Below are 26,808 nucleotides of genomic sequence, written 5' to 3'. Positions count from 1 at the left end.
TCATCTCCGCAAAGACTTTACTAATCACAGGTCGTGAAACCAACAAATCTCAGAAGCCCTTCAGCAGGGAACAGTGAGGGCCCAGAGGTACAAGTCTGAGGCGAAAGGGAACTTGGGGGACAGCTGAAGGAGTTCACCTCCTGAGTCCTCACAGGCACCACTAACGAGGTCCAGCTATTTGGGCCAAGACGGCTCCTCCCCTTGAAGCGGGGGCTGCTGAGGTGCCTCCTCCTCCCCAGAATCTTGCTTCTGGCTCTCGGCATCACGCCACCTCAGAGGCGCGATCATCTTCTTGGGCCCGTGAGGCGGTGGGCCGATGAGGGCCTCGATGTCGTCATAGTTGATCACTTCCTTCTCCAGCAGGGCGTTCGCCAGCTAGAAAGAACAAAGGGCAGTGTGTGAACCCAGGGGGCTAAGGGCACAGACAAGAAGAGCCTTTTGAGAGCAGAGCCCTGAGACGGAGGGGGGGCCCTCAGCTTCCCAGGAAGGGGCGTCTGTGAGCAGGACGCCCCTGGACAGGCTACTTTCCCAGGGAAGCAGCACATGCAGGCAGCTTGAGCAAAGAATCACTCCCTGTCTCAACCTTGGAGATGATTTCCCAGCTGCAGCCTCATTAATTTTCTGCTTCCCTTCCAAATCTCTGCTTATGTGGGGCAACTTCAATTTCCTTTACCAAACAAGGTGTGTGTGTCTGCATGGGGGCTGGGGACTAAAACGCAGAACCTCCTCGCTGGCACCTGGGGAAAGGGATGCTGGCACGGGGACCTCACAGTTTGGAAGGGAGCCTCTGTCTCTACATGTGGTTGTGGAAAACGCTGAATGAATCCTGTGCGCGCGTCCTGTGCCAGCAGCCCGTCGCTGCCGCTCAGTCCCCATTACAAGGAATGCTGCCACAGCCACTTGGACTGGTTTCCGTCACCCCAAAACTGGAGCGACCACTTCCTCTGTGTGGCTGCTCTAATATATGACTACGTCCTGTACCCCGTCCTGTGGTGTGAGGCAGGACATTGTCAGCTCACCACAGGGAGCCTGAGTCCTGCCCACATGGGACACTGAGGACTTTGTCAATGGCAGTTTCTGGCTCAACAGGTCAGGTCTGCCCACAGCTCCTGGGGAGACTGGTACTGCCAGTCTGTGGTGAAACTTGGAGGACCCAACGAGCACAGTTCCTAAGCTGGCAGAGCCTCACGTTCATGAAACAACAGCCAATCCACCAAGAGCTGCCCACCTCGATTAGGGACACAGTGCCTTCACCTCTGGGGTCAAGAGGTGATCCCCACCCCAACAATGAGTCTTATTATGAGAACATCAGACCCATCCTTCTAACACTGCCATAGCTGGCCATCAACAACAGAAAAGTCAAAACTGACAAAGCCAAGAAGAGCCTAAGGAGGCCTGATGACTAAATGTAATGGGTCGGGGGAAGGGGCAGGAAAAGGACATTAGGGAAAAACTAACAAAATCTGAATAAAGTGTGGACTTCAGTGAATAATAACATCAATATTGGTTCACTAGGTTGTGAAAAATGCAACACGTTAATGGAAGATGTTAGCAATAGAGAAAAACCGGATGTGGAGTATAAGAGAACTCTACCATATTTGCAACTTTTCTGGAAATCTAAAACTATTCTAAACTTTAAAATTTATTTTAAAATTTTCAGAAGTTTGACTTGGAAAAAGATTAAACAATATTAACCAAACACTAGCAATTGCTAATGCTAGGTAATGGGCACATGAGGGTTTATTATATTCTTTCTACTTTGAAGGAACTGGCTTGACATGTTCATAATAAAAGGCTAAAAAATGTATGAAGTTGAACCGGTAGAATACATACTGGTTATGTTGTTTTCTAAAGTTCTGTGTACGTTTGAAATACTACAGAAAAGGGTGACCAGTTGTGCCCGCACGGTGTAGTGATGGTCACCCCTCACACACACACACACACACACAACTTCTGGAGGTCGGAAAGCACCGTCTCACCGCATGCAGCTTGTCCAGGTTGTCCTGCAGCACCTTCTCGGTGTGCCTGTAGGCCTTCGCCACCAGCAGGCGGGCTTCCTGCGGGTGAAAAAGAGCTCTGTGATGAGCACAGTTGACCACTAGCCACGTCATCCTTACAGCCTGGTGCTGGTACCAAAGTACATGAAAGGACCGTAGGTTCAAGAACAGCCTATTGTCTCACAATGACAGGAGCGCTCAGCTGCCAAGTTTCCCTGGGAATGCCCTAGGTCAGGATGCCTGCCCACCAGTTCCCGGAGGTCAGGGACCCTGCTGACTGTCCCCCAGGCCTGCAGCTGCCTCACATGCTTGTGCACCAGGACAGGCCAAACACTGCCTTGGCCCAGTGTGTCAGGGACAGTGCAGTGCATCCCTGCTGGCTACGGGGATCACTGGCCCTGGCTCTGTCATTTGATGCATTTATGTGATACTCTTCCCAGTTTCCCATCAGCTACAGTTTCATCAGGAGCCACACAGAGCCTCATCTAAGAACACACACTCAGCAGGTCAGAGTGACAAAAGGTCAGGAGGAACAGCTACCATGTGGGGGCGCAGTGAGGAGCCTCCTCTGAATAGGGAGCTTCAGTCCTCCCACGGCAGAGAGCACAGCGCCAGCACAGGAGACGTGCCCCTCCCCCAGCTGTGGTGCAGGCTGGAGCAGAGACCGCCTGAGGTGTGGCAGCGAGGGCTGTGCACTTACATGGTCCATCATCTGCTGGAGGCCCTGGCTGAAGGGGCGCCGTCCGATTCCTGCAAGGCCCTCCTGAGCCTCGGGGAAGGAGATGGGCCCGATGCTCGGAGCCATCCCAAACTGCTTCACCATGGAGTAGGCGATGCGAGTGACCTTCCGCAGGTCATCCTGCGCCCCTGGGGCATGGGGACAAACAACAGTCTTTCTGCTGGTGATACTGAGTCAGGGCACCACAGGGACCCCATTGGTATACACCTGAGCCTGATAGCAGATACAGAGTCCCCAGAGGACAACTGAATCCTGTTACTGTTCCTTAAAAGAGTCCGGAAACTAAAAGAAAATGCTCTTGTTTAAAACACAACTACTCGGGGTGCATAATGGCATTCACTTCACTGGCAGTTCTCTGGCACATCTGTCAACAGGGAACCCCAACATCACAGGGATTGAGCAGGGAAACTCTTCAGCCTGCTCTCTGGACATCCCAGTAAATAACAGCTTGAGAACCGTGAAGTGGCTCGAATTACCAACAATTAACCAATTAAATGTGTTTATCGTCTGCATGTAAATAAGTTTTTGTAACAATTATTTTAAAAAGGCTTGCTTAGTTCCAAATCTTCTTTGACCATAGTTCATCTTTTAAAAAAACACTTAATGAAATTCAAACTATATCTGCACATCCTACTATTCAAATCCCTCCATCAGACTCACCCCCCTCCCCACGCAGAAGGGCTAATGGATGTAAAAGCACCGTGAGAACTCCAGACCCTGCAGGGCCAGCTCCTCACCAGAAGTGACCTTGTTGAAGGAGATGCTCTCCGACACACGGCCTCCCAGGGCCATGCACATCCGCTCAAACAGCTGCTCTTTGCTGAAAAGGTACTGGTCTCTCGGGAGCATCTGAGCAAAGCCCAGAGCAGCATTTGTCCGAGGCGCGATGGAGACCTGCAGAATGTCAGGTGGCCCGAGTTAACAGGCAGGACACAGGCTTTAAAGGTGAAGGTGGGGCAGTGTAAGGTCTTTAATCGGAGAGTGTCAAAGCAGTTGAGCAAATCTGTACTTGCCCCATTTTTATAACAAGATGCTATAATTAAAGAAAACCGGCGCACACTGTGGGCGACTTCATCACATCATATATAAGTAAAGAACAAAGACAGGGCCTCTTAGGTGAACCAACGCTACTGAGCACCCCCGCACCCATGACCCCCTCCTATCACCACTTCTGCTTCGGGCACCCTGACCAGGAGACTATGAAGAGAGACTCCTCATCTTCACCTTCCCCCACAGCCCAACACCAGGTGTGTGCACGGCTCCAGGGGGACAAAGCCTGCGACCTGAGAAACAAGGAGACGGACTGCTGTTTCTGAGGGTGACGGCAGCAGGAGGACCACCTCACAGTCCCCCAAGAATCAGAAGAGGAAACTTAAAATCCAACACTAAAGTGAACTACAACTGAAAAGCCTGGAAATAATGACCAAGCAGGAACTTCACCATCTTGCCCGAGTAGAGTATAAGCCTCAGGAAGGAGGTTTTCTGATTATGACTTGTTAGTCAACAAATGAAGCAAAATTGCTAAAAACAGGGCATTTTAAATTATTTACTTATGATGGATTTTTCTGCATTAATTTTTATTGAGATGTTTATCTTGCATTGAAATATTTATCTTGATGACCGAGTTTTGTAGCATCCCACAAATATCACCCTAGGTGACTGTCCCACCTGACTCACCCTGGGCCCGGCTCTGATCACCTCAGTGACTGGTGCATACACTTGTCTCTGTCAGAAAACACTAGACTGAGCCCTCTGATGAGCATATAAAAGGAACTGGCCTGATCAGCAGTGACTTCACCAAACATGACTGACAAAACATCAGACTAACATCTGCTTTGCTACAACGAACACCACTGATTAACAGACCTTAAACACTAACATACCACACTGGGGATTGCTCCACTGTTCCCCAGTTTGGGTCTCAGGGAACTGGAGTGCAGCTCCTTCCCAGCTGGTAGAACCAAACCACCTGCACAGGCTGCCAATGGCTCTACTCGCTCAGGTCTATATGGAGGGTAAGATTCAATCCATGCCCTCACCTTGACAGACGGGGCACCTGCATCCCCAATATTTAGTTTTCTTAATGGTCATTCAAGCATCTCCTGGTCATGAATACACACATGTTGGAAGAGCTATGATATTACCATTTGATACAAATACATTTTCATCAAGCTCACAAATGTGTACTAAACTCATTTCTTTTTAAGCTTAGGAATCATTAGATGAACAGATTTTAGAGTTGATAGTAAACTTGGCAATTCTTAATTCCAAGACTGACTATAGGTGGGGAATGAGACCCCAACTAGTCATGTGACTTTCCAACAGTCACGCCCAAACTGGACCCCACTGGTTTAGATGTCAGACCTCCTCCTGCCCTACGCTTCCCAGGGGAGGGATCCTGCAGTCACCTCCCACCTGTTCCCAGGTCCACCTCAGACTGCGCTGTATCTTTACCAAGCGCACAAACAGGTGGCACTTCCAAAGTCAGCTTTGTTCCAGGGTCAGTTGGGGTCACACCAGATCCTCCCGGCACCCGCCCCCCGACACCCTACCTTCATCACAGCCTCGGTGTGCTCCAGCAGCCAGCCGACCAGAGCATGGCCTGACTCATGAAACGCAACCACCTTCTGCTCTTCCTTCGAGAGGATCGTGCTCTTTTTGGCTGTCCCTGAAAGAACGGCCAGGACCCTGAGTTCAGGCGCACTGAGAAGCCTGCGTAAGCATATGAGGAACCTTCCTTAATCAGCCTTGCAAGATTTTGTACCAGATGTCATCAAGGCAAGGATGGTCACCTCCTGCATCTGCCCCAAGCTGACACCCGCAACTAGTCCTCACTGTTACTCCAATTTGAAGGGAAACTCATTAGGTAGGAGAGGTTGGAGTGGACCATGCTTGTTCCCACTTCCATAAATGATGGAATAAATCCAAACAGCTCGTGCAGCTTTGTGAGTGGGGCTGCAGGGCTGACAGGATTAGCACGAGCCACTCTGAGCTCTAGGTTTCTTGTAGACAGGTAGCTGCAGTCCCTGTGACTCTGTAGTTCTCTTTTACCCTGAGTAGCTGACCACCTTGGTGACTTTAGCTTTTTTTTTAACTTCATTTTTTTTTTTTTTTTATATTGAGGGCGCAGCCCACAGTGGCCCCTGCAGGGATTGAACCAGCAACCTTGGTTTTATCAGCACCACGCTCTAACCAACTGAGCTAACCTGCCACCCGGTGTGTCTTTATCTTTCATTTCCTCTGTTCAAATTACTGCTGAGGTTTCATTCACTGTCCCAGACATCCTTGAGTTTCCATTTTATGCAACTTGAGGAAGCTCTAGTTTCAGAGTATTTACTATATCGTGCTACTAGGATCATCTACCACCATTACCATAGTCGTACATTCTAAGACACACTGGCTGTAGCCATTTCAACCAGAGTTGATTATAATGAGCTCCTAAACATGAAATCACAACCCCACGAGATGGGTTTTTCCTGAATACAAACGTGTTCCAGCTCAGACAGTCTACCCTGGAATGACAGGAGAGCTTGTCTTGTTCTAAGCACTGCATACATGGGGGGCAGTATTCTGTTAGTATTTTCTCCAGTCTTTCCCGCTTTGATACTATTACTGTAAGCTTATCAATTTCCACATAAAAATAAATGGCTAATATAAAACCAAATTTATAGTAAGAAACGGCAACGTTAGTCCTTTCTATCCACGCAAGTTCACATCTTTTCCAAGCTGCAGCCTGGGAACTTGTTGGCTTTTGTCTAGATGTTAACTCACACTGAGCGCGATGGGAATGCACTTCCTATAGGAACAGCTTATGATGGAGGGCTCATGACCTACATGCGGGGCTCACTACCTCTAAGCATGGCCTGTGCTCCTCAAACATCTGTAGGAAGGACCCCTTTCCCTTTTTTAAAATCGTCAGTGTCTTGAACTAATACTTTTGTTCTGAACTTTGTTCAAGGACAAGATGCACTGCTCATGTCTGAATGTTGTCACATGAAGCTATGGAAGCTTCTAGATGCTTTCTCTCCGTTTTCATCCTGCTCTCCTCACAGAAGTCCACAGACCCCACTTCGAGCAGCAATGCTTAATTAAGCACTGCCAGCAGCACCTCTTCTATTCCTGTGCTGAGCGGAGCGCACGAGTTTCGGCAGAGATGGAGCTGACCAGCAGGGCATAGCCCTTGGCAGACATGCCCCCTCGTCCTCGGGCAGCGGCAGTGTGCACCCCTAAAGACATGCACACTGGCCCGTCCATCAGCAGTTGGCTCTCAGGTACCGCAACGGCTGATGGGCCAAGCACCACTCACATTTGGGTTTGCAAGATCCTTTCATATTTCTATTTCAAGAGAGTGTCTGCTTTTCAAATTGAAATTTGCAATATTTTAAACTATGGAAAAGTAAGTCACAGTGTAAAGCCCTGACTTCCCAAACCAGAACCACTTTACGTATTTCCCTCTCATCTAGTAATTCCTTGCTGATCAGGTCCACCATGCCACGTCTAAGTCTGACCCACTCCTTCCACGCGCCCCTCCCTGAGGGCACTTCTGGAGATCGTGCCTCATACCTGCAATGACACGCTCGACGGAGTACTCGAAGTTAGACGTGTCAACAGACGTATGCCCTTCCCGTGCAGCGTGCAGTGCAGCTTCGTTGCAGATGTTCGCGATGTCAGCACCTGTCAGTGCAACAGGAGCGTAGGGTGTTGGCATGCGCCCTCGGGGCTTGAGAGGAGGAAGGAAGGAGGCGCCCCCAAACAGATGAAGAGGGGTCAAGGGAAGTGGAGCAGAAAGAGAAGGCCTGGTGAGGGCCGGGCTTTACTGGACTGAAGCCATTTCACACAACAGACCCAAAGAACCACCTCATCTTCACACCCACTCCAACCTCTTCAGTCCTTCTGCCTTCTCCACTGCTTACTACACAACTGTATTCAGTATGCGTCCACGTACCATCTTGTGTTTCATTCTACCTAATAATTCATATACTGATGGCTAAGAAATTAAAGGCTCTCTGGTATCCACAAGATTCTAGTTAAGGGCATTAAAAAAAAATACAAGAAATTATATCACAATAAAAGGGATTTTTGTTTACACTACTCTTTAAAATGAGAGCCATACAGAAAAACATCTTGATCTGTGATGTCTGTCTCTACGAATTAAATCTGAGACCATGAGTGACATGGCCTAGCTAGGGCGGCACCTGGTGGGAGCAGCAGTCTGAGCTGCAAAGGAACTGAAGAGGCCTGTGTGTGGAGCCCTGAAGGCAGAATGGCCAGGACCACCCGGAGGGGACACAGGCTCAGGCTGATGAATGCAGGCAACGCAACCACTGGTGGGTTTTCCACCCTTGGAGGAAAAGTAAAGTGTCGGGCATCCTTCTATCTCCTACCCGCTCTGTGTGCACAACCCCACTCCCCGCCAGGCTGTGCTGCCCGTGGGTCCCAGAGCAGAGGGTGGAGGGCTCTGGGGAGAGGCTCTGCCCTCAGGACTGACAAGAACTGGCCCGCATACCGCTGAACCCTGGCGTGAGCTCTGCCAGACGCTGCGAGTAAAAACTGCTGGGCTGGGTTAGCTTTAGGGTCTTCAGGTGCTGTTCAAAAATCTCCCGCCTTTCCTGCCAAAGACAGGGGAGAGGACACTGTGGGCTTGGCTCGTCCGCTCCACAGCCAGGAGCCACATGGGAGGCACTCTCTGGAGTTTCTTCATCATCAGTCATGACCCCAGTTTGTCAAACCAATTTAGTGCTGCAAGCAGCATTCCAAAATTAAAAAGAAAAAAAGAAACAATAGAAAATAAAGTGCATGGCACATAGCAAAGTTATTCTGTAGGACTTTGGATTCATGCACACCCTGTATGCTCTAGACCCCAATGTAAATGTTTCCTAACAGTTAGGATGGTGGACAGCCACTCCTGCAGAAGCAGTGTCACAGGGGAGTCTCGCTTCACTTCTTGGACAGAGCAGCAGTTTGCGAGAAGAACCCAGAATGATCTCAGGGTGTGCCACGAGCCACAGCCCTGCGCCCCTAGGCACGTACCTACAGGAACAATAAGCAACTAACCAACTGTTAGGTTCATCTTCCAAACCCTGTCTACCCATGCTGGTCCCTACCACACACATGACCCTTATCACTGCATACTGGATTCCTGCTCCCTCAGGGGCCACCATGAAGGCCCAGCCACCCAGAGGTGGATGTCCAACCAGAGGCCAGAGACAGAGAGGCTGGTGGGGTCCAGAGGTCCCCAGGGCTTCCACCTGCTTTCAGGGCAGCTACACAGCTCATGCTCCACACCCATGTGGCACCAAGGACTTGGGCTGGTCGGGATGAGAATTCTGTGGCTCTCCAACAAAGATGCTACAAAACTCAACCGAGACCAGTCCATTCAACCCCAGATGCTTAAGAATAAAGGGAAAAACAACTTGGGTGAACAAAATACAAGCTGCCAAACCACAAGAAGAGTGGTACGCCAAAGAAAGTCTGGACAGGTAAGCACCGGAGGGAACACGCAGCTGCATGTGGGCTGAGGAGGGCGCCCCAAGAGCACTGACCTGGAGTGTGGGAAGGTCAATGAAGACATGTCGGTCCAGGCGGCCAGGCCTCAGCAGAGCATTGTCCAAAATGTCAGCTCGGTTGGTGGATGCCAGGACGATGACATGGTCAGTGGTGCCCATTCCTGAGGGACAGACAGCAGCCTTTAGGGTGCGGGTCCCTAACAGTGGCCTTCCCCAAGGGGTCCCTTTTCAGGACACAGTACAGACTTCCTGCCAGAGTACATGAGAAAGGACCCAGGATCGGTCCTTCCCTGAGAGCTTTCCACCAAGATCACCGCAAGAGCAAGGATTGGCCGGTTTTACTTCCCCAGAGGCAGAACCATAGATGGGAACCTGGGCTCTGCCGTCCAGGGCCACCCGTAAGTCCACACAGCACCCCTGGATGTCACTGCTAACAGGGCGGGCCCGGGAGCAAGGGCACTCCTCTCACTCCATCACGGCACTTCCTTGGGCCAAAGTCACTACTATGGAGACATCTGGAACAGTCTACCTCTAAAACTTAGTCTGAGGGCCTGCGTTTTCTGGCCCAGGTTTCTCACACGAGAATTTAAAAGCAAGTCCAGAAACCATCCCAGTGGCCCAGATCTGCAACTGCAAAAACTCATTTATGAAGCAACCAGGAAAACCAAGCCTGACTGGATATTAGATGCTATGAAGAACTTAATTTAAGTTATATGATATCGTGGTATTTCTCTGAATGTGGAGAAATACATTCAGAGCATATAAGATTCAGAGCATGTTAAGATTCAGAACTTTGAGTTGGCTTCAAAAGAAGCCACTGGGGAGGAGGAACAGAGAGAGACGTGTGCACTAGGGCTGGCCAAGTACCCACAAGACGGAAGCTGACCTGGGACATGGGGGCTCACTTTACACTTCTGCTTGTGTGGATGTTTGAAAAGTCCCACAATACAAAGTTTCAAAAAAAAAGTAACACGATCTCTCTCTTCCTAACTTAAAAAACCCCTAATAAACTGACACTGACAAATACAATTTTGAACCACCAATAAAAGCCTATTAACAAGTGAATTTAGAAGAAATATTATAGAATTGAATCCTGAGAGCGTGTCAGGCACTGCCGCCTCACAGCAGACTGTCGTTCACACCACTCCAGGATCCTGCAACAGCGGCGAGGAACTCAGCCGAATGTACCAGCTCAGGGCGGCACCCACCTCACCAAGGGGCTGACACCCATGTCACTGAGAAGCAGCCACCAGGACAGCCCAAACCACATCCCATTCACAAGGAAATCACTCCAGAACTTCAAAGAAACGTCTCATGGAGATGCGACATCACTCTCCTCTGGGTGTGCACTGTGGAACGGGATAAGAGAGGATGCCATGCTAAGTCCAGCCCCATTCATGTGTCAAGAGTAGCGAGTGTAGGAAAGTATCCACTTTGCCCATGCAGAGGTGATGTCTGAAAATGACCCTGACTTTTGAAACAAATTCAGCAACAAGAGTAAGCCCCACTGAGCGCGGGCGAGGCATCAGCCCTCTGCTCCATTTGCTCTCACGCTGGTTTAAGTGAAACGCGGATGCGATTAAGTTAAATGAAACTCTGACGCAGGAAACTAGGCGGCTGGAGGAAGGTGCCCTGGACAGACGCAGCTGCATTCCCTCAGGCCTCCTTGGTGTCTGTCTGGGGAGTAGGGGGAGCCCCTACACCGCCATCCCAGGTTCGGGATGACCCTGGTTCAGGAGACCTGCCAGGGCTCATCGCTCACATTTCTGAAATGCCTTTCTTCCACAGGCCAACATGTGAATACAGAAATCTGAAGTTACATACACAGAGAGGAAAAAATGTCGAAAATAGTAGGAACAGTGGGTGCAGAAGAAAAACAACAGCAAGGCAAGAAGAGTGGATGCTATGTCAGTGAGCTCCAAGCAGAAACACCTTGAGCAGCAACACTCGAAGCTCTGCCATCACATGTCACCTTGACCTTCCTGCAGAACTGACCCCTTACTCCCAGGCGTGGTCATATGGACCGCCTAGGGTTTTGTTTTTGAACCTTTGTATTCTGACCTAGTTACACATCAGGTTGCAAAAATGATGCAGAGAAGTCCTCCACCCGTTTCCAGGGTGGCATGTTAAGTAACCAGCACAATGTCAAAACCAGGAAATCCACACTGCACAGTCAGGCAGTCTTACGTGCACTTGTTTCTCCGTGTGCGCCTCGTTCTCTGCAGTTTTGTCACATAAAATTCCTGAAACCTCCACCTCAATCCAGACAGAGTCTACCAGCAGGAAGACCTCCCTTTACAGTCACACCCTCTCCCATCCCACGTTTCTAACGCCTGGTAACCACTAATCCATTCTCCATCTCTAGAATTCTGCCATTTTGATAGTTTCATATAAATTTGTGAATCATACAATTTTGGCCTGCTGAGGTTGGCTTTTTTCACTCAGTGTAATTTCCTTGAGGTCCACTGAAGCGGTTTCGTGTGTGAGAACTGTTAGTTTCTTTTTATTGCTGCAAGGAAACCATAAAAAGGACATAACCAGAGTATAACTATGCACCCAGTGAAGGACATGTACATCTCCAGTTTTCAGCTATTACAAACAAATGAACATTGCTGCACAGGGGTTTCGTGTAAACATTTCTCTAGGATGAGCACTCAGGAGTGTGTTGTATGGTAAGTGTATGTTTAATTTTTCAGAAACTGCCAGACTGTTTCCCAGAGAGGCTGCACATTTCACATTCCCACTGGCAATGTAGGAGATCCAATTCCCTTCACATCCTCACCACCATCTGGTGTTGCCATGATTTTTCAAGTGCGCTATCCTACTAGGTGAGTATTCCTATCAAAACCTCAGCAGGGATCCAATATAGGGTGATGAAAAGAGAACTGAGACTGGGTGGTGAGCACACAATGTGATATATCGATGATGTATTACAGAATCGTACACCTGAAATCTATGTGCCTCTACTAACAATTGTCACCCCAATAAACTTTAATTTAAACAAAAGAAGAAAGAAAAGAAAGAAAATGATTGTGAAGTTGGAAAAAAATCTTAGCAAGATTATTTTTGGTGGATGTGAACAAACTTATTCTAAACATGACATGAACAGGCAAAGGAAAGAGAAGTTGGGCGAGAAAAGCAAAGTGGGAGGACTCACACCATCGCTGTTGAGACTTGCTGGGCAGCTGGGTGAAGAAGGCTGCATGGTGCGATGCAGGCCAGGGGGCCCGGAAACAGACTCTCCCAAACATGCCAGCTATGCTCTGACGAGCATGCAAAAGCAACTCAGTGGACGAAGCACAATGCTTCAAACACATGGTGCTCGAGCCACGGGACACCCACAGGCAGGAAAAAATGAACCATGACCAAGACCTCACACCTTATACAAGTAGTCACGGAAAATGGATCTTAGACTAAAATGGAAAAGGCCATGTGAATGGTAGCTGGAGTTTTCTAAAGACTCCGTGCAGAGTCCGAGCATATGTCCTCTCCCTCTGTCTCACACAGGCTCAGATGCACACGCCCGGCGCAGGGGCACTCAGTGCAAAGCCCTCTTTCTGCCAGTCAAACTGTAATACGGTGATTGCCTTCAGATTGCTCGGCTGGGCCCAGTGCTCTCAGGCGTAGGTGCCCTTCCCATGTGGTGTCCGGTCCTGCAGGACCCACTCTGCCTGACCCAGGAGGTGGGGATTTCTTTTCCTCAGCGAGCTTTTCCCACGATCAACACAGCATCTGCTCTGCGCTCTGTACTTCAATGAATAGAAACTGCTCTTCCCCAAGAAGCAACAAAGACTCCTCAGACACAGCTGAAGAGCTGAGAATGCTTGGCTGTGTCTTTGCACAAAGGGACTTGTTTGCTGCTGGCCTAGCCCAACAAGAGGCCTTCAGTAGGGGATTCTGGGCACGAGCAAATCCTGGGGCGGAAGCAGCTCTTTTCAAGGCAGCACAGAGAGGCTCCGCTCAGAGGAAGATGCCATCTGGTGAATGCTTCCTGGTGGGCTCAAGTCTGCCCAAAAAGGTGGTCTCTGTCTTCCGTGCAAAAAGCAATATAAGCAAAAAGAGACGTGCAATACTTCCCATGGCCCTGAGTGCTCAGCCACAGTGAGAGCCACCTTTGAGTCCCTTCGTAATCACCAGGAATGATACCCTGCCACACACGGAAGGGGACGGGGTCCCTGGAACCTGATCTGGAAAGTGCTCTTGGAGGGCGCCCATCTCTGAGGTCTTTGGAAAATTCCTTCTCAGGAAAGCTTGCTCTTCAGGGGGAAGGTGGCTCTTCAGATCTTGATTGTTTGTGCCATCCACTGTCCCTGAGCAAATGTTGATGGACAACTGGATGAAAGACAGAGACAGGCTGCAGTAGGTCTGCAAGGCAGCTCCAGGGGGAAGCGCTCTTATCTTATGAGCCCTTTCCTCAGCTTTGTTAGAAATTACACCTAGATTTGAAATGCACAGAGCTTTCAGAGCTCACGAAATGCTTCCACATGTATCAGTCCATCTGACCTGCTCAATAACGTGAGGAACGGCCGCACCATGCCCGCCTGCAGCCATCTCAGTACAAATCTCAGCACCAGGGAGGAGGCATGGTAACGTCACGTGCAGTGAAGGGCACTGAGACATCTGCACTGCTCCTGCCCCAAATGACCAACTCGACCTAACTCTGAGGACACAGCACAGCATCACAGTGGGGGATGTCCTTTAATGAGAGTGGACTGTAAAAGTGTCATCACGAAGACAGAGACAGAGAAATGGTGCCGGGCTGGAAGAGACCAAGGAGACAGGACAACTAACTGTGACATGTGGGCTGGACTGGATCCTGGACCAGAAAAGGCACATCCATAGGCTGAGAGGTGACCCTCGTGGACACTCATGTCCTGGTCACAGCCATGTCAGCTTTCGTAGGCTTGAAGGAAGGTATAGAGGAACACTTTAACTACTTCTGTAATGCTTTCGTAAGTCTGGACTTATTTCAAGACAAGAGGTTAAAAAACAGTTTTGCCCTCCGTCACATACAATCAAATTCGACTCTCTGTATGATAGTCAACAGATACACATCCCAAATGGTAAGAACTCTTTAGGAAAAGAAACACAAAAATTACTGGCTCTCTTAGAACCCAAAATACATCGAGAAAAAATTGTCTTCCTCATCGATAACATGTAAAATACAACTAGAATTCTGATTAAAGCTAAAAATGGATTTTACACAGCTGGCACATGAAGAGGTGCTTGTATACCCATGTTCATAGCAGCATTTTTCACAATAGCCAAAAGTGTCCATCAACAAATGAACAGATAAACAAAATGTGGTCTATCTATACAATGGAACAATTCAGCCTTAAAAAGGAAGGAAATCCTGACACACGCTGCCACGTGGATGGACCTCGAGGGCATCATGCTCATTGAAATAAGCCAGTCACAACAAGATAAATACTGTATAAGTTCATTTATATAAGGTTCCTAGCATGGTCAAATTCATAGAGACAGAGAGGAGAAGGGTGGGTGCCAGCGGCTGGGGAAGGGCAATGGGCGTTAGTGTTTAATGGGGATAGAGTTTCAGTTTGGGAAGATGAAACAGTTCTGGAGATGGATGGTGGTTGCACAACAAAAATGTAATTAATGCCACTGAACTATATACTGAAAAATGGTTAAAATGGTAAACTTTATGTTATATATATATTACCACCATAAAAATAAATATACCCACACACACTCAAAAAGAGGACCTTACAAAAGTAGCTCAAAAGAAAAACAATTCCATGTCAACTTTACTGGGTCATTTCTATTAAAAAGAAAAAGGAATTATGTAAAAGCCAGTCCAGAAGTCATTTTCAAGGGTAGGACACCCAGAACCTCTTTCAGTGTGACAGACACATCAGTTTCCATGAATATCCTGCTCTAACCTCCAGCTGGGTCACCTTTCAACTGGGCAGCATATAGAGATACATACAACAGCACAATCAACTGGGCTTATTCAAGACTGAAAAAAACATCACAGCCTGTCCTGCAACTTACAGTCTTCATTTTTTTCTTTACTATTGCCTTGACTTTTTTAATATCAAAAGCTGTGTTTCTTGAGTGCAGTAAGTTGGTGAATAGTTCTTAAAATGACCTTGTTTCTAGTTATTATCTGCTAGACAATGGTTCTTTGTGTGCTGATATGACCCTCCCCTGTGGCAGGTGGTTAAGGTGGAGAAACAATACAGACCAGTGACTGGAGAAAAATAAAATGCCTGTGAGCATCAGTATAAGGAACTGATCAGTATAAGGAACAACGAACATATGCAGTGCAAATCCACCTAGGAAACAACTCTGAAAGAGTCAGAAACACTTCTCCCCCCACAGGAGCGGCTGGGGCCCAGGCACTCACCGTCCATTTCCACTAGAAGCTGGTTGAGGGTCTGCTCCTCCTCCGTGTTGGAGAAGCCGGACATAGTGGTGGAGCGCTTCTTGCCGACAGCGTCGATCTCGTCAATGTAGACGATGCAGGGGGCCCGGGCGCGAGCTTCCTTGAAGAGGCTGCGCACACGGGCAGCCCCCAGGCCTGAGGGGACCCAGAGGGCCAGGACGCGGACAGGTAATGAGATATGAACCCCACCTCTGGGCCAAAGCTGCCCACGAAGGATAAAAGCTCAGCAAGCATCCTGTCATGCACATAAAGCCAAGCCTCATCCCCACAGGCCCTGGAGCTTGCCAACCCTCCTGGACTCCTGGAGCCACACGTAGAAGCCCCTTCAATCAACAGCATCACCCAATTCTCTAATTAACACGATGTTTCCTGTAACACGGGTTTCATTTTTCCTTCTCTATTCCCCCCTTTCCTCATCAATTCAGTCACCTGAGGGAGGACGTGTGAAAGGAGGGCCATCCTGGACAAATGGTCGGGTGAGCCTGTCTGCTGTGCCCCCAGCAAAGCCTACCTCCAATGACCTCCACGAACTCCGGGCCAGCCATCGCCAAGAAGGGCACCTGGGCCTCCGTCGCCACTGCCTTGGCCAACAGTGTCTTCCCACAGCCGGGGGGCCCGAGCAACAGTGCGCCCTTCGGAACTTTGGCACCAAGCTGAAGGAAGCGCTCCGGGCTCTAGAAAAGCAGCAGACAATGTGACACTAATCTCAGGTGTTCCAGACAGAGTTTTCAGGAAACGACTCCCATGAAGGTCAGCTCAATACTGACATGAATCTGCTATAGTTTCCATGGTTCTCAAAGGAGCCAGGGTCCCAGATGGCTTCGGGTGCAATCAGTGATGGACTCTCCGCCCTTCTGCTGGTCGACAACTGTGTATTTAGCCCGTGCTGACAGTTTAACAGCAACCAGCACGTAGAGCACATGCGTGTCTCCAGCTCAGCACAGCAGCACACACATCTGATCGGTGCAGTTCTCCCCTCTGGGAGTGCGTTCGCACCCATCTCCTGCCTGACACCGGGCTCACCTTCAGATAATCCACAAACTCTTTGACCTCCAGTTTGGCTTCGTGCATTCCTGCTACGTCTTTGAAGCTGACTCCCTTCCCTGTCTTGCCGTCCACAATCGTGAAACGAGCCATTTTAAGCTGATTCTGGGCAAAAGAACAAAGGACAGGGTGTTGGGCGCTCCTACAGCGAGAAGATAAGCCCCTCGGTGCGGGCTCTGCCTGTCCCAACCCTGCACGCTCACCTCCCATCGGCCTCTCGGACCTCCTCCCACACCCGGAAGGACCAGCCCACACCCTCGCCACTCATGAAGACAGCAGTTACGGTCACATTTCAGACATACAAGGAGAAATGTTTATTTTACATCATTAACAGGAAGAAAGCTGTCTAGCATCTAGCAATTTGCCTTAAAAACATAAAACCAAAACTCCCACATACACACCACATAATTTAACAATCTCTTTTGCATAAACTATCTTATTTTTCTATATGGTTTTTCCCATTACTATGTGATTTATTTTTCTGATTGTAAAAGGAATGTAATAATACTCAATTCTGGGGAGTCTTGGTAGAAATGTTAACAGAAAAGTTTTGGAGAGCAAATCAGGCAGGAGAGAGAAAGGTCTTAGTGAGTGCGTTCAACTTCAGCGAGTCTCCTTTCAGGAAGGCACACTAAACAGGCAATTAAGACAGGTACTCAAAAGATGCATGTGCAGGGAATTAATCAAGAGTATTATTTAGAAACAACAATAAAAATAAACAGGCAAAAATATGCAAGAGTTATCAAACTGGTTGAGTAAAATACGGTACAAGCCCACGTGACTGTAATGGCACCCACTGTAATCCCACATGACACACCATGCTGCCATTAAAAGGGTGTAAGTCTTGAGCTACAGACACAGGAACACAGTCCTAATCTGAGCGGAAGCAAGGAGGTCACACTGCATCCCCGCCCTGTCACAGTTCCCAGGGAGGGAGTAGGAGGCCACATACAACCTGACAGGGCGGGGACGTGCATATTATAATGAATGCCACAACAACAGAAGAATACTTTTAAAGTGTATCACAGATATTCTTTTCAAGACATCCTTTAAAATTTCTCAGTGTCTTAGCTAGTAGGGGAAATCAAAATCAGAGTCCTATCCAGCTGATGCTAAAAACTGCAGAATAAACTGCCCTATAACTCCCTTGGCTCAGGCACCCCACAAGTCACAGAGCGGGGGCCTCAGTTAAAGCTGGTTACTGTACACCCTCCAGGCAGCCAAGCAGAAGGACAGATGAGCTGCCAAATTATGGCTCCAGGCAGGCCCCTGCAACAGGTTAATTCTCACTTATTCTGTTGTTTACAGGGAAAGCATTCAGCAAGAACAAACACAGACAGATCCTAAGACCACAAGTTCAGTGTGAAATGATCTGTACAACTTACAAAAGCACTGAATCCTCCTTCCCTTCCCGTCATTCCAGCCAGACGGAAAATATACCACAGGATGGCCAGGCCCACTGCTGTCATCCCCAAGGCATAGAGGGCACTGGTGGGAGAAAGAGAGGCAGTTATAGGCTCAGAAGGCAGTCACACCTAACAAAGTCAGGGACTACGGACGTTTCAAAGATGAGAAGAGCAACCCCTCCCTCCAAGAGCAACGTGTAGAATGAACGGTCATAAAAATGGGTTTCCCTGTCCAGTTCTCACCAATTATCCTCTTTCATAATTCTCAAGTTTTCCCAAACTGTCAGATGGAGCGTGGATACACTGGAGATACAGTTATATTACCATGGCGTGAAGCCAGAAGAACTGACGCCACACACTCAGCCTGTGATCTAGAACCTTGTGATAATTAATGAACCAACAAGAGCAGGTTTTCATGTTCAATATATTTTGTTTTCAAAAGTAGGCCATTAATTTTGGTTAGTAAGGCAGTAAGCCTAGAATAAAGAGTACACTTTATGGTATCAGCCGTCCACATGAAGAGGGGAAGCCACCCATCTACCCTGTACCCTACCATTCCTACAATAAACTAGAGGTGCAGCCTCAGAGCCCTGAGCATTCAGGAGCCAGTGGGTTGTAGAATTGAGAGACCTATCATTTCACAGGCATGTTCGCTAGTCACTGGCATTGTGCGTCTATCAGAATTACATAGCATGTCCACAAGTAAACCTCTGTGCTCACGCCTTTCAGCCACTGTTGGTCCCAGAATGCAGTCAGAACCCCAACTGTGCTGACTGATCTGCTCCTACTAAGGAATCTGCAGTCCCTCGACACACGGGCCACCCCTCACCTCCCCCCACCGTCTTTATTTCTCTCTATAATACGGAACCAAGAATTTTTGCTAGACATCCATGCTTCTCCCCTTTCTATTACATTTTTGTATTTGTAGAAGCCAGCAACCCCATAATGTGCTAAATTCAGAAATGCAACAGACAGCTAAAGAAAGTGACTAAAAACAACCTCAACAGCCTAACACATTTCCAAATTTTCCAGCGTTATGTCATTCACCCACAGGTTTATTTATTGTCCCACAAGGGGGTCTAGTGAACTATAGGAAGGCCAGTTTGAGATTTTTGCTTGTGGTTTGTTTCTTACATTACAAAGCCAAGCCTATTTTACTTCAGGAGCCAACAAAAATGACCAACGTACTTTCCAAAGAAGCCTGTACGCTTATAAGTAACCGGGATCCTGTCCTTGCCTTCGATATTCAGCTCATCTTCAGCCGCTCGAAGCTTCTCTTCAAACTTGTCGATATTTGCCACCTGCATTCGGTACATTAAGGCCAGCCTCTGGGGGCAGAAGGCAGAAGGAACTGTGAGAGTGACAAATACGACACACTGCTGATCCCTCAATATACAAATGTCATTCAGAAACTACTTCCACGTCTAAACGTTTTCGTTTTCTCCAACACCATTACAACAAAATTTCAGTAGATATACTTTCCCTATTTTCACTAATAGAAACATTTTAAGAAAATGGAGGGAGGCATGTATGTTTTACACTCCGCAGCCTGCCTCACTCAGCCAAGTGTGCAGAGCACAGAGACACAGCCACATGCCTGCAGTGCTGCACTGGAGATGCACAATCCACTTACTAAGGCGAGAAATGCAAGTGTTTGTGTTTAACCACTGGCTGAATCTGAAATTCAACTCAATGTGTTTTTTCTCAGCAAACCTTTTCTGGATAGAGCAAAGACTAAGGAAGAATGAGCAGGCAGACAGTTCCCTGAAGCAAAATCACCTCCTCCCCCAGGTACACAGGCCTTAAAGAAAGAGACTCAAAACCAGGCCAGGAGTCCACACTGGGTCCCCAAGTCCCTTCACGGTGAGTTGACCTGGTCACAAGGATGGATCGCTCCTGAGCTAGTCTGGAGCCCCCCTAGAAGAAACATCTGCAGAACCCCTAAGGATCAGGAGGACAGATGGGGCGGGCCTCATTCTTCCCACCAGCACGTACTATGTCACACCAGTCCCACTCATTTTCCTAAGTGCCCGGTCCACACACTACCCAGCATTCAGCTGTTCCAAGCTCAGATTCTAAACACACTCTTAGAATCTAAACTGAGCAACCAGATGTGCCCTGGCTCTTAAGAGTTTCGGAAGATTCCTTGAGGAATGACTGTCACTATGAGAGTGGCCGGCCAGGCACCACATCATGGGGGACAGGACAAGTGGAGAGGCAGACGAGAGGACCCCCTAGTCACCACACAGGGACCACGGTCTGTGCTGGAACCCAGGGGGCCTCAGTTGCTGGATTAACCTGATGGCTAATTAACCCCAAATATCTGATCTGGACTTCTTCAATGCCTCAGTCACTCAAACCTGGCCTGGCCCTGTAAACAGGGTTCCCAATTTGCATAGAAAGGAAAAAATAGAAACGACTCTCTTTCCATGCCAAGCTCCAAGAGTAAAACGTATATATGAGTCCAGGAGCCAATTCAACTCCCACGTCCTCTCTAAAGCTTTCTCTGGTCACCTGGGCCCAAATCATCTGCTCACTTCTGCACGGCCCTGCGGCAGCCACCCAGGTCACTCAGTGCTCAGGGCCAGGCAGCCTCCATCATGACTGCTCATTTCTAAGTGCACTGGAATCTCACTTTTACTGTTTAGCAGACTCTGTGTAGATCCTATTACCCTAACTAAATTATAAGCCCTTGTCAACTGACAACCAGCTGTAAACACCATGCCTGAGATCTGATCTGAAAGAGAAACGCTCTGGGCTGCGTGACCCACAACTGAGCATGCTCAGGCAGGATGAGCGCTCCACTGACCATTCAACCCTATTCAAAACCCAGAGCAGAGACTGGAGTGCTCGCAGGGCATGCGCTGGGATACCATGCTATCCTGCTGTAAGGGAGAGAATACCCTGCAGAAAAAAGTAAACCCGTGTTCCAGGGAAGCGGAGTGAGTCAAACCCAGAACGCCTGTCTGTGTCCCAGTGTGGAGAAAGGGGCATGGTTTTACTCCATGTCGTTTTCCCACTGTGCAAGCTTTTAATAAAAAATGGGAAGGAAACTAAAGAAACAAGACAATATACTCCACGATCCTTGATTGGATCCTGGATTAAAATACTAACAAAAACAGTCTCTAAGGCCAGTACAAAGACGACTGAGAAACATGAACAGGGAAAGTCCTTCAGAAAATATTCTAGTATCAGTGGTACCTTTCTTAGGCCTGACAATGGTGCGTGGTTACTGGAAAACGAGAAGGGGGAATCAGAGATCGGAGAGAGCGATTCATTTTCACACCAGGGTTTTCACAGTCAAGCTTTTGGGGCCCAGTTTCTATGTGCCCCACCTCATTTCCCAGCAGCGCCAGACAACTAGGCCACTGTTACTAGGGTGTGTCACTCCCCATTTTTGATGCCCAACCCTCTACTTGGTACAAAATCCCACCCTCCCAATCCCTCTGTAGTGTGTGCCACTCCCCTCTCACTAGGGCACCACTCTCCAGTTCTGACCATGCTGGGGTTCTCTCCTGAGGCTGGTGGAGGAGCGGGGGTGCCTAAGCTGGGAGCTGAGCAGGGTCCCTTTCGTTCCCTTTCTTTCCTGCTCCTGTCTGAGGACCAGCCCTTGCCTGACTCCTGACTCTTAGCCACCGCCTCGGAGTGCTGTTTGTTTCCTGCCCCTACCCCCCATCCTGAGAGACTTCTGCTTGGCCAACCAACCCCCAGTCACCTCAACGCACCTGGACCTGCCAAAAGTCCCCTGTCTGCTGACCACCAGCCAGCGCCACACCACTCGCCCAGAATGACTGAGCAAAATCTGAGGGCTACAGCTGGTTCCTTTCTCCTTAGTCCCTCGTGCCAGGGAGTCACCACTGTGGCCACTCTGTCACTGCTTCTTCTCTTCGTCTCTGTACGCAGCCACCACAGCAGCTGTGGGACCCGCTAGCTTCTGTCTGGAGACAATTCTGCCTCTCCCCATTTCAAGCTCCATCTTAGTGGGCCACCGCTCAAAAAAACTTCAACAAACCCTCCTTTACATCAAGAGATTCTTAACTTGTTTTAAGAATACCTAACACAGGACAACCACCCCAATGGGAGCAGTCAGGGACTGAGGGAAAAGGGGCGCACACATGCCCTCACTCACAGGCCGCCCGAACACCACGGCTCCAGGATGCAGGTACACTTCCACCACGTCACTCTCGGGCACCACCTGGACCCGCTGCACTTCGCCCTTGGCCAGCATCTCGTGGACAAAGTCGTTCCAGGAAATGTTGCCCCCGCTGGTGCTGAGCGCATTCAGCAGGCTCATGATAACAGCAATGACGAACAAGGTGCGCAGCCGTTCGCGGTACATCTGGTCCTCCCTTTCCTTGCGCCTCCTCTCCTCTGCGAGCCAGGACCAGAGGGGCGTTAGACACAAGCCTAGGACACAGGCCCAACCCGCCCTGTCCAGCTGGGGGCTGGGGCAAGAATTGATTGGCACACAGTGGTTGTCTTATAGGACAGTGATCTTTGCTACTCCTTCTTCAAGGCCACACACTACCCTCCTCTCCTCTGGGGCTGCTTCTCAAGCCTGGAGGCAGTGGCAACACTAACTGGGTGTAAATGGGGGTGGGTTCAGCCAAGGAGTCTTGGTGCCTTCCTCCCTGCCCCAGAACCTTGAGTTCAGGACAGATCCAAGATTCACTCTTTCCATGCAGAGAACAGAAATGCCGCCTGCCTACAGGCATTCTAAAGATGACAAGGGACACAGGTGCTGATGGAAGCATTTCTAAAAGGACAGGCAGGAAGGATCCAGCAATCGCATTAGAGACTGGGGACAGGTGTGCTCCAGGCGAGGGGAGCACAGGTGCCTGGGCTTGCTCTATTTTTAAGATAGGACTCCTGTTGCTTAGATTAGAACGTGCGTGTGAAGACAACCACGCTAGCCATTATTCCAGAATACCCGATAGATAGATCTACCTTCATCATCTTCAGGGGTCCTCCCCTTGGATTTATCATGGTCCTTAGTCTTCTGATTCTTCCTTGAAGTGTTAAAATAGTAAGTGCCACCTACAGTGAATAGGGAAAATATTTAACACTCAAGATCTGCAACTACAAAAAAAACAAAAAAAAAAAAAAGCAAAAAAAAAAAACCAATAAAAAAATAAAGATCTCCAACTACAGGGAGACATCTAGGAAAACAGCATATTCTCAAACAACCAAATCAAAACACAAACCTACATCCATAAGATTTAGAAGTTTGAGATAAAGCATTTACTTCTCTCATTCTTAGTATAGTATTTACTAATTACAGAATACAAAGCTACTTCAACTTATGAAGTATTTGTTATTTACATCAGTCAATGTGAGGGAATGAAAATAATTATAAACATAAATTTGAAAAAGTGTCATGAGTTTGTTGGAGAACAATCTCTTCAATACATACAGTCACTTTAAATGAACTTAAATGAACAACACAAGTGGCTTTGGTACACGCAGTAAGGCAGCAACCCAGCTCTCACCATCACCATCACTCCTCACACAAAAGGCTCTGTCTTGTGCAAGGTCTGAACCAATCAGTGTTTAAGATGGGGAAGAAAAGATTCTCTTAACTATGACGGAGCTGTACCTTTTTTCACAGACATTAACAGAATCACAAGTGAAACTACGCTGATAGCCACTTGACACAGATCAGGCTGGTTGGAGGGTGAAGTGTGTGCCACTGGGTGAGTCTGTAGATTTAAATGGGAAAACAGACAGCAGATGTGCCAACTGCTGCCAAGTCACAGCTCTCCCTGACTATGTGGGGCACCAGGCTGTTTCATGTACATTAGGAGTCAGAAGATTTCACTTTTTCCCTGTTCCAACTGGATAAAGGGGGGAGTAAAATTACAGGTGTCAATCCTAAGGTCCTCTGACCTAAGATTAAGAAAGACAGCAGGACGTCACAGTGTCTCACCAAACAGTACATGCAACTCCATTGTGAGAGCAAACTATTTACAGGCTGTTTTCAGTTACCTTCTGGATATAAAACATGTGAGCCACTCTTTAGATCCTTACAAATGTTCTTGGAGCTGGCTAGAGAATATGACAAAGATTTTTCAAGCAGCCCAATTACTGCTATATACCATAATTAAAAAAAAAAAAACACAAAAAGGACAACTCAAAATAAGCAAAAATGGTCTGTTCAAACCTCAAGCTTCCTTTAAGTAAATTTCATTTCAGAGCATCTAAGGGCTCACGATAAACAGAAGCCAAAGGATCTCTTGGTGATTTCATTTTCCTGTCAATGTCAAACCAGCAATATTATTCTAATTTATTCAAATTTATCCTAATTTATACAAATGACACAGGCTCTGCCAGTCACTTCTCTTTCAACAGATACACACCTAAGAGCTTCCAGAGTCTGATTGGATTCTGGACTAGATGCTGTTTCAACAACAATCCATGGATCCCTTCAAAAGTAGGGGTTAACAGTCGCAATTGCAAACTCTGAAAAAAAGAAAGAATGAAACTCATACCAGCATAACAGCACACCAAAGCAACAAGGACTAATTCCCTGATGCAAAATCTTTCCTAAAAGCTCAAATATTTATTTATTTGTAATGTTTATATTGCCCTGAAATGTGAAGAAAGTCTGAGAATTATTTCAAAGTTTTGACAAAACATCAAAAGAAAAAAAGATATCAAAACATCAAAAGCCAAGAGAGCAAAGCAAAGAATCACTGAACTAAAGGCACAGGGCACTGGCTACCACTCTGTGCCTCAAGGTTCAACGATGCTGCAGGATGCCGAGCAGAGTTCTCAAAGGCTGCAGTGACTGCCGAGAGCCTTTGCTCCTGATATCTCCAGACGACTCCATGTAGAACACTTCCAGCAGTTTACCAGTCTACATTACCAAAGTTCTGTTTTCAAGATGAGTATTCTCCCACTTGAATGTGTTTCGCATTCTTAAGGTGGTCCAATTTAACTTTTTCTGTGTGTGTGTTGGCCACTTCTTAATTTCTGTTTTATTTTTAATTTTTTCCTTAGCTCATCCCTGCCCTGCTGCTGCTATGGAGAAAAATAACACCTTGCTCAATTCAGTGCTCTTTGGTAAGGAGCACATTACATGCAATTTCCTTTAGTACGGAACAGAATGAAAATTCCTAGTCTATACAATTATTGCCCCATTCAATTACTACTACTATTCTTGGCTCAATGATGACCAGAAGTCATACAATGGAGAACCCAGAATGTGGACTCAGCCCAGTAAATAAATATCAGTGTGTTAAAAATAGCACACACAAAAAAAATTGTCATTCTTCAAAGTCATCCCCAAAGATTGTTTAAACAGGTTACCTTAGTTTATTACTATTATAACCATTGGTGAGATAATCTGTTTAGATTTCACAAGTATGTGTGAATTGTGTACTTCAACCCATCCTTTCATAGAATAAGCATAGGGTCAGACTAAGGATAGTGAATTATAATGTTCCTTCTCAATAGAACTAACAAGCCAAAAAACAACTGTAATACATCTATTGTTGCCCTCAGGTTCAGGAAGGTGGCCAGTAATCTAGAATAGGATTATAATTCAAATTCGTCCTCCAGTGATGGAAAAATATAACAATAATAAATTTCGACCTAGAATGTGAAGGTTGAACTAAGAAAGGGCTGGGGGAAAAAACAGCCAAAAACGCACCAGGAGTTTGGATCTTTGTTTGCTTTCAGGATGAAATGTCAACTTTAGCAGGGCCTGGAACACAGCCTTCACATAGAGAGTGCTCCATGAATTTGTGTGTCAATAACGTGCGAAGCCACACGACAAAAGCAGAATACAGCTACGTGGTATTTTGCTCACACAAAACCCTCAGGCGACCTCTGAGGGCGACTGTATGGACCGCGCTGAATTCATCCCGAAGAGCTCCAGAATCAATGCGAGCCCAGGGTAAAGTACGTCTCTGCTAGAAAACGGTGAAACTCTTACTGGATGCAATTTTAAAAAGCCAGAAAGAACAGTAAAAAATATTGACCCACGAAGTACAGGCTGAAAACACCCAAACCGGAGCCTGTGCGGATGCGCTGCCTCCTCCCGGGCCCAGCCGGAGCGGCCTCTGCGCCACCGGGGTTACCTGCAGGGCTCGGCCTCCGGCCCCCGCGACACCCATCGGAGGCCTGTGGACGAAGTATGGCCACCTCCTCCCAGCCCCGGCGGAGAGGCCTGGGCCCCAGCCCCGACAGGGGCCCCGCAGCCTCTCCAGACCCGGGCTCTGGCCCTGCCGGAGGGCGCGCAACCACAGCCACGCGGCCGCCATGTTGGCCCGGAAGCGGCCCCCGCGGTGGGAGCCTCCTCCAAGCGCCTGCGCGGTCGAGGGGCGGGGGGGGGTGCACTCGGGGCGCCTGCGCGGTCGGCGCCTCCAGGACAACTGTGTCCCCTGGTCTCGGCTTCCGGGGTCGAGTTCCCTGTGGGCGCCCTGAATCCGACTGGTTTCCAAGTGCCGCCCTGTGCTGAGCGCCGCGAGAAGAAGCGCAGCCTGGCGGCCGGGTTAAGAGGAAGGACGTTAAGAAGGAGGGTCGCCGAGCACCCCCGACGCGGGCACAGTCTGGAATCTCGTTCTGCAGATGTTTTCTTTCGAGTAAGATAACCGTCTCCTCAACTAGTTACCTTGTTCTGGAGGCGCGCTGACTCGTTTCTGAAAGTCATTCCCAGCCCTGGTGGTCAGGATCACGGCCCACACACCACAGTCCACTCGCTGCCCGT

General features: G+C 48.3%; 2 protein-coding genes across 4 annotated transcripts in view; one reads left to right on the top strand and one right to left on the bottom strand.

Moving 5' to 3' along the window:
* Window positions 1-26,808, bottom strand: SPG7 (SPG7 matrix AAA peptidase subunit, paraplegin). Of its 3 annotated transcripts, none has more exons than XM_081031733.1 (17): window positions 26,713-26,808; window positions 24,455-24,557; window positions 23,046-23,135; window positions 22,228-22,469; window positions 19,287-19,426; window positions 18,078-18,180; window positions 16,672-16,797; window positions 16,160-16,322; window positions 15,610-15,783; window positions 9,279-9,403; window positions 8,243-8,345; window positions 7,300-7,410; window positions 5,289-5,404; window positions 3,474-3,630; window positions 2,698-2,864; window positions 1,980-2,057; window positions 1-375 (listed from the first exon to the last, which is right to left on the bottom strand). In XM_081031733.1, exons 1-17 carry the CDS (start codon window positions 26,749-26,751, stop codon window positions 175-177), a joined length of 2,238 nt encoding a protein of 745 aa, XP_080887859.1. In that variant the 5' UTR covers window positions 26,752-26,808; the 3' UTR covers window positions 1-174. The 3 variants fall into 3 exon arrangements, with proteins under 3 accessions (XP_080887859.1, XP_080887858.1, XP_080887857.1); XM_081031732.1 differs by lacking the exon at window positions 26,713-26,808 and adding an exon at window positions 26,180-26,377; XM_081031731.1 differs by lacking the exon at window positions 26,713-26,808 and adding an exon at window positions 26,081-26,371.
* Window positions 26,443-26,808, top strand: part of ANKRD11 (ankyrin repeat domain containing 11) — a 200,676-nt gene continuing 200,310 nt past the window's right edge. The window contains exon 1 of the mRNA XM_081031728.1: window positions 26,443-26,683. The gene's annotated coding sequence lies outside the window, so the exon portion shown is untranslated. The remainder of the gene's footprint in view (window positions 26,684-26,808) is intronic.

The sequence above is a fragment of the Rhinolophus hipposideros genome, assembly GCF_964194185.1.
Source record: "Rhinolophus hipposideros genome assembly, chromosome: 21".
In the NCBI taxonomy this organism is placed as follows: Eukaryota; Metazoa; Chordata; class Mammalia; order Chiroptera; family Rhinolophidae; genus Rhinolophus; species Rhinolophus hipposideros.
This window is presented reverse-complemented; position numbering and strand designations above follow the sequence as displayed.

Bases quoted from the DNA above. Each gene is read 5' to 3' on its own strand.
- SPG7 (XM_081031731.1), bottom strand. From the start codon at position 26,362: ATGGCGGCCGCGTGGCTGTGGTTGCGCGCCCTCCGGCAGGGCCAGAGC. The intron at 24,558-26,080 runs GTCAATATTTTT...TCTTTTTTTCAG, and splicing joins TTTCAGCCTGTACTTCGTGG to AGTTTGCAATTGCGACTGTT. The intron at 19,427-22,227 runs GTGAGTGAGGGC...TTCTGCCCCCAG, and splicing joins CCGTGGTGTTCGGGCGGCCT to AGGCTGGCCTTAATGTACCG.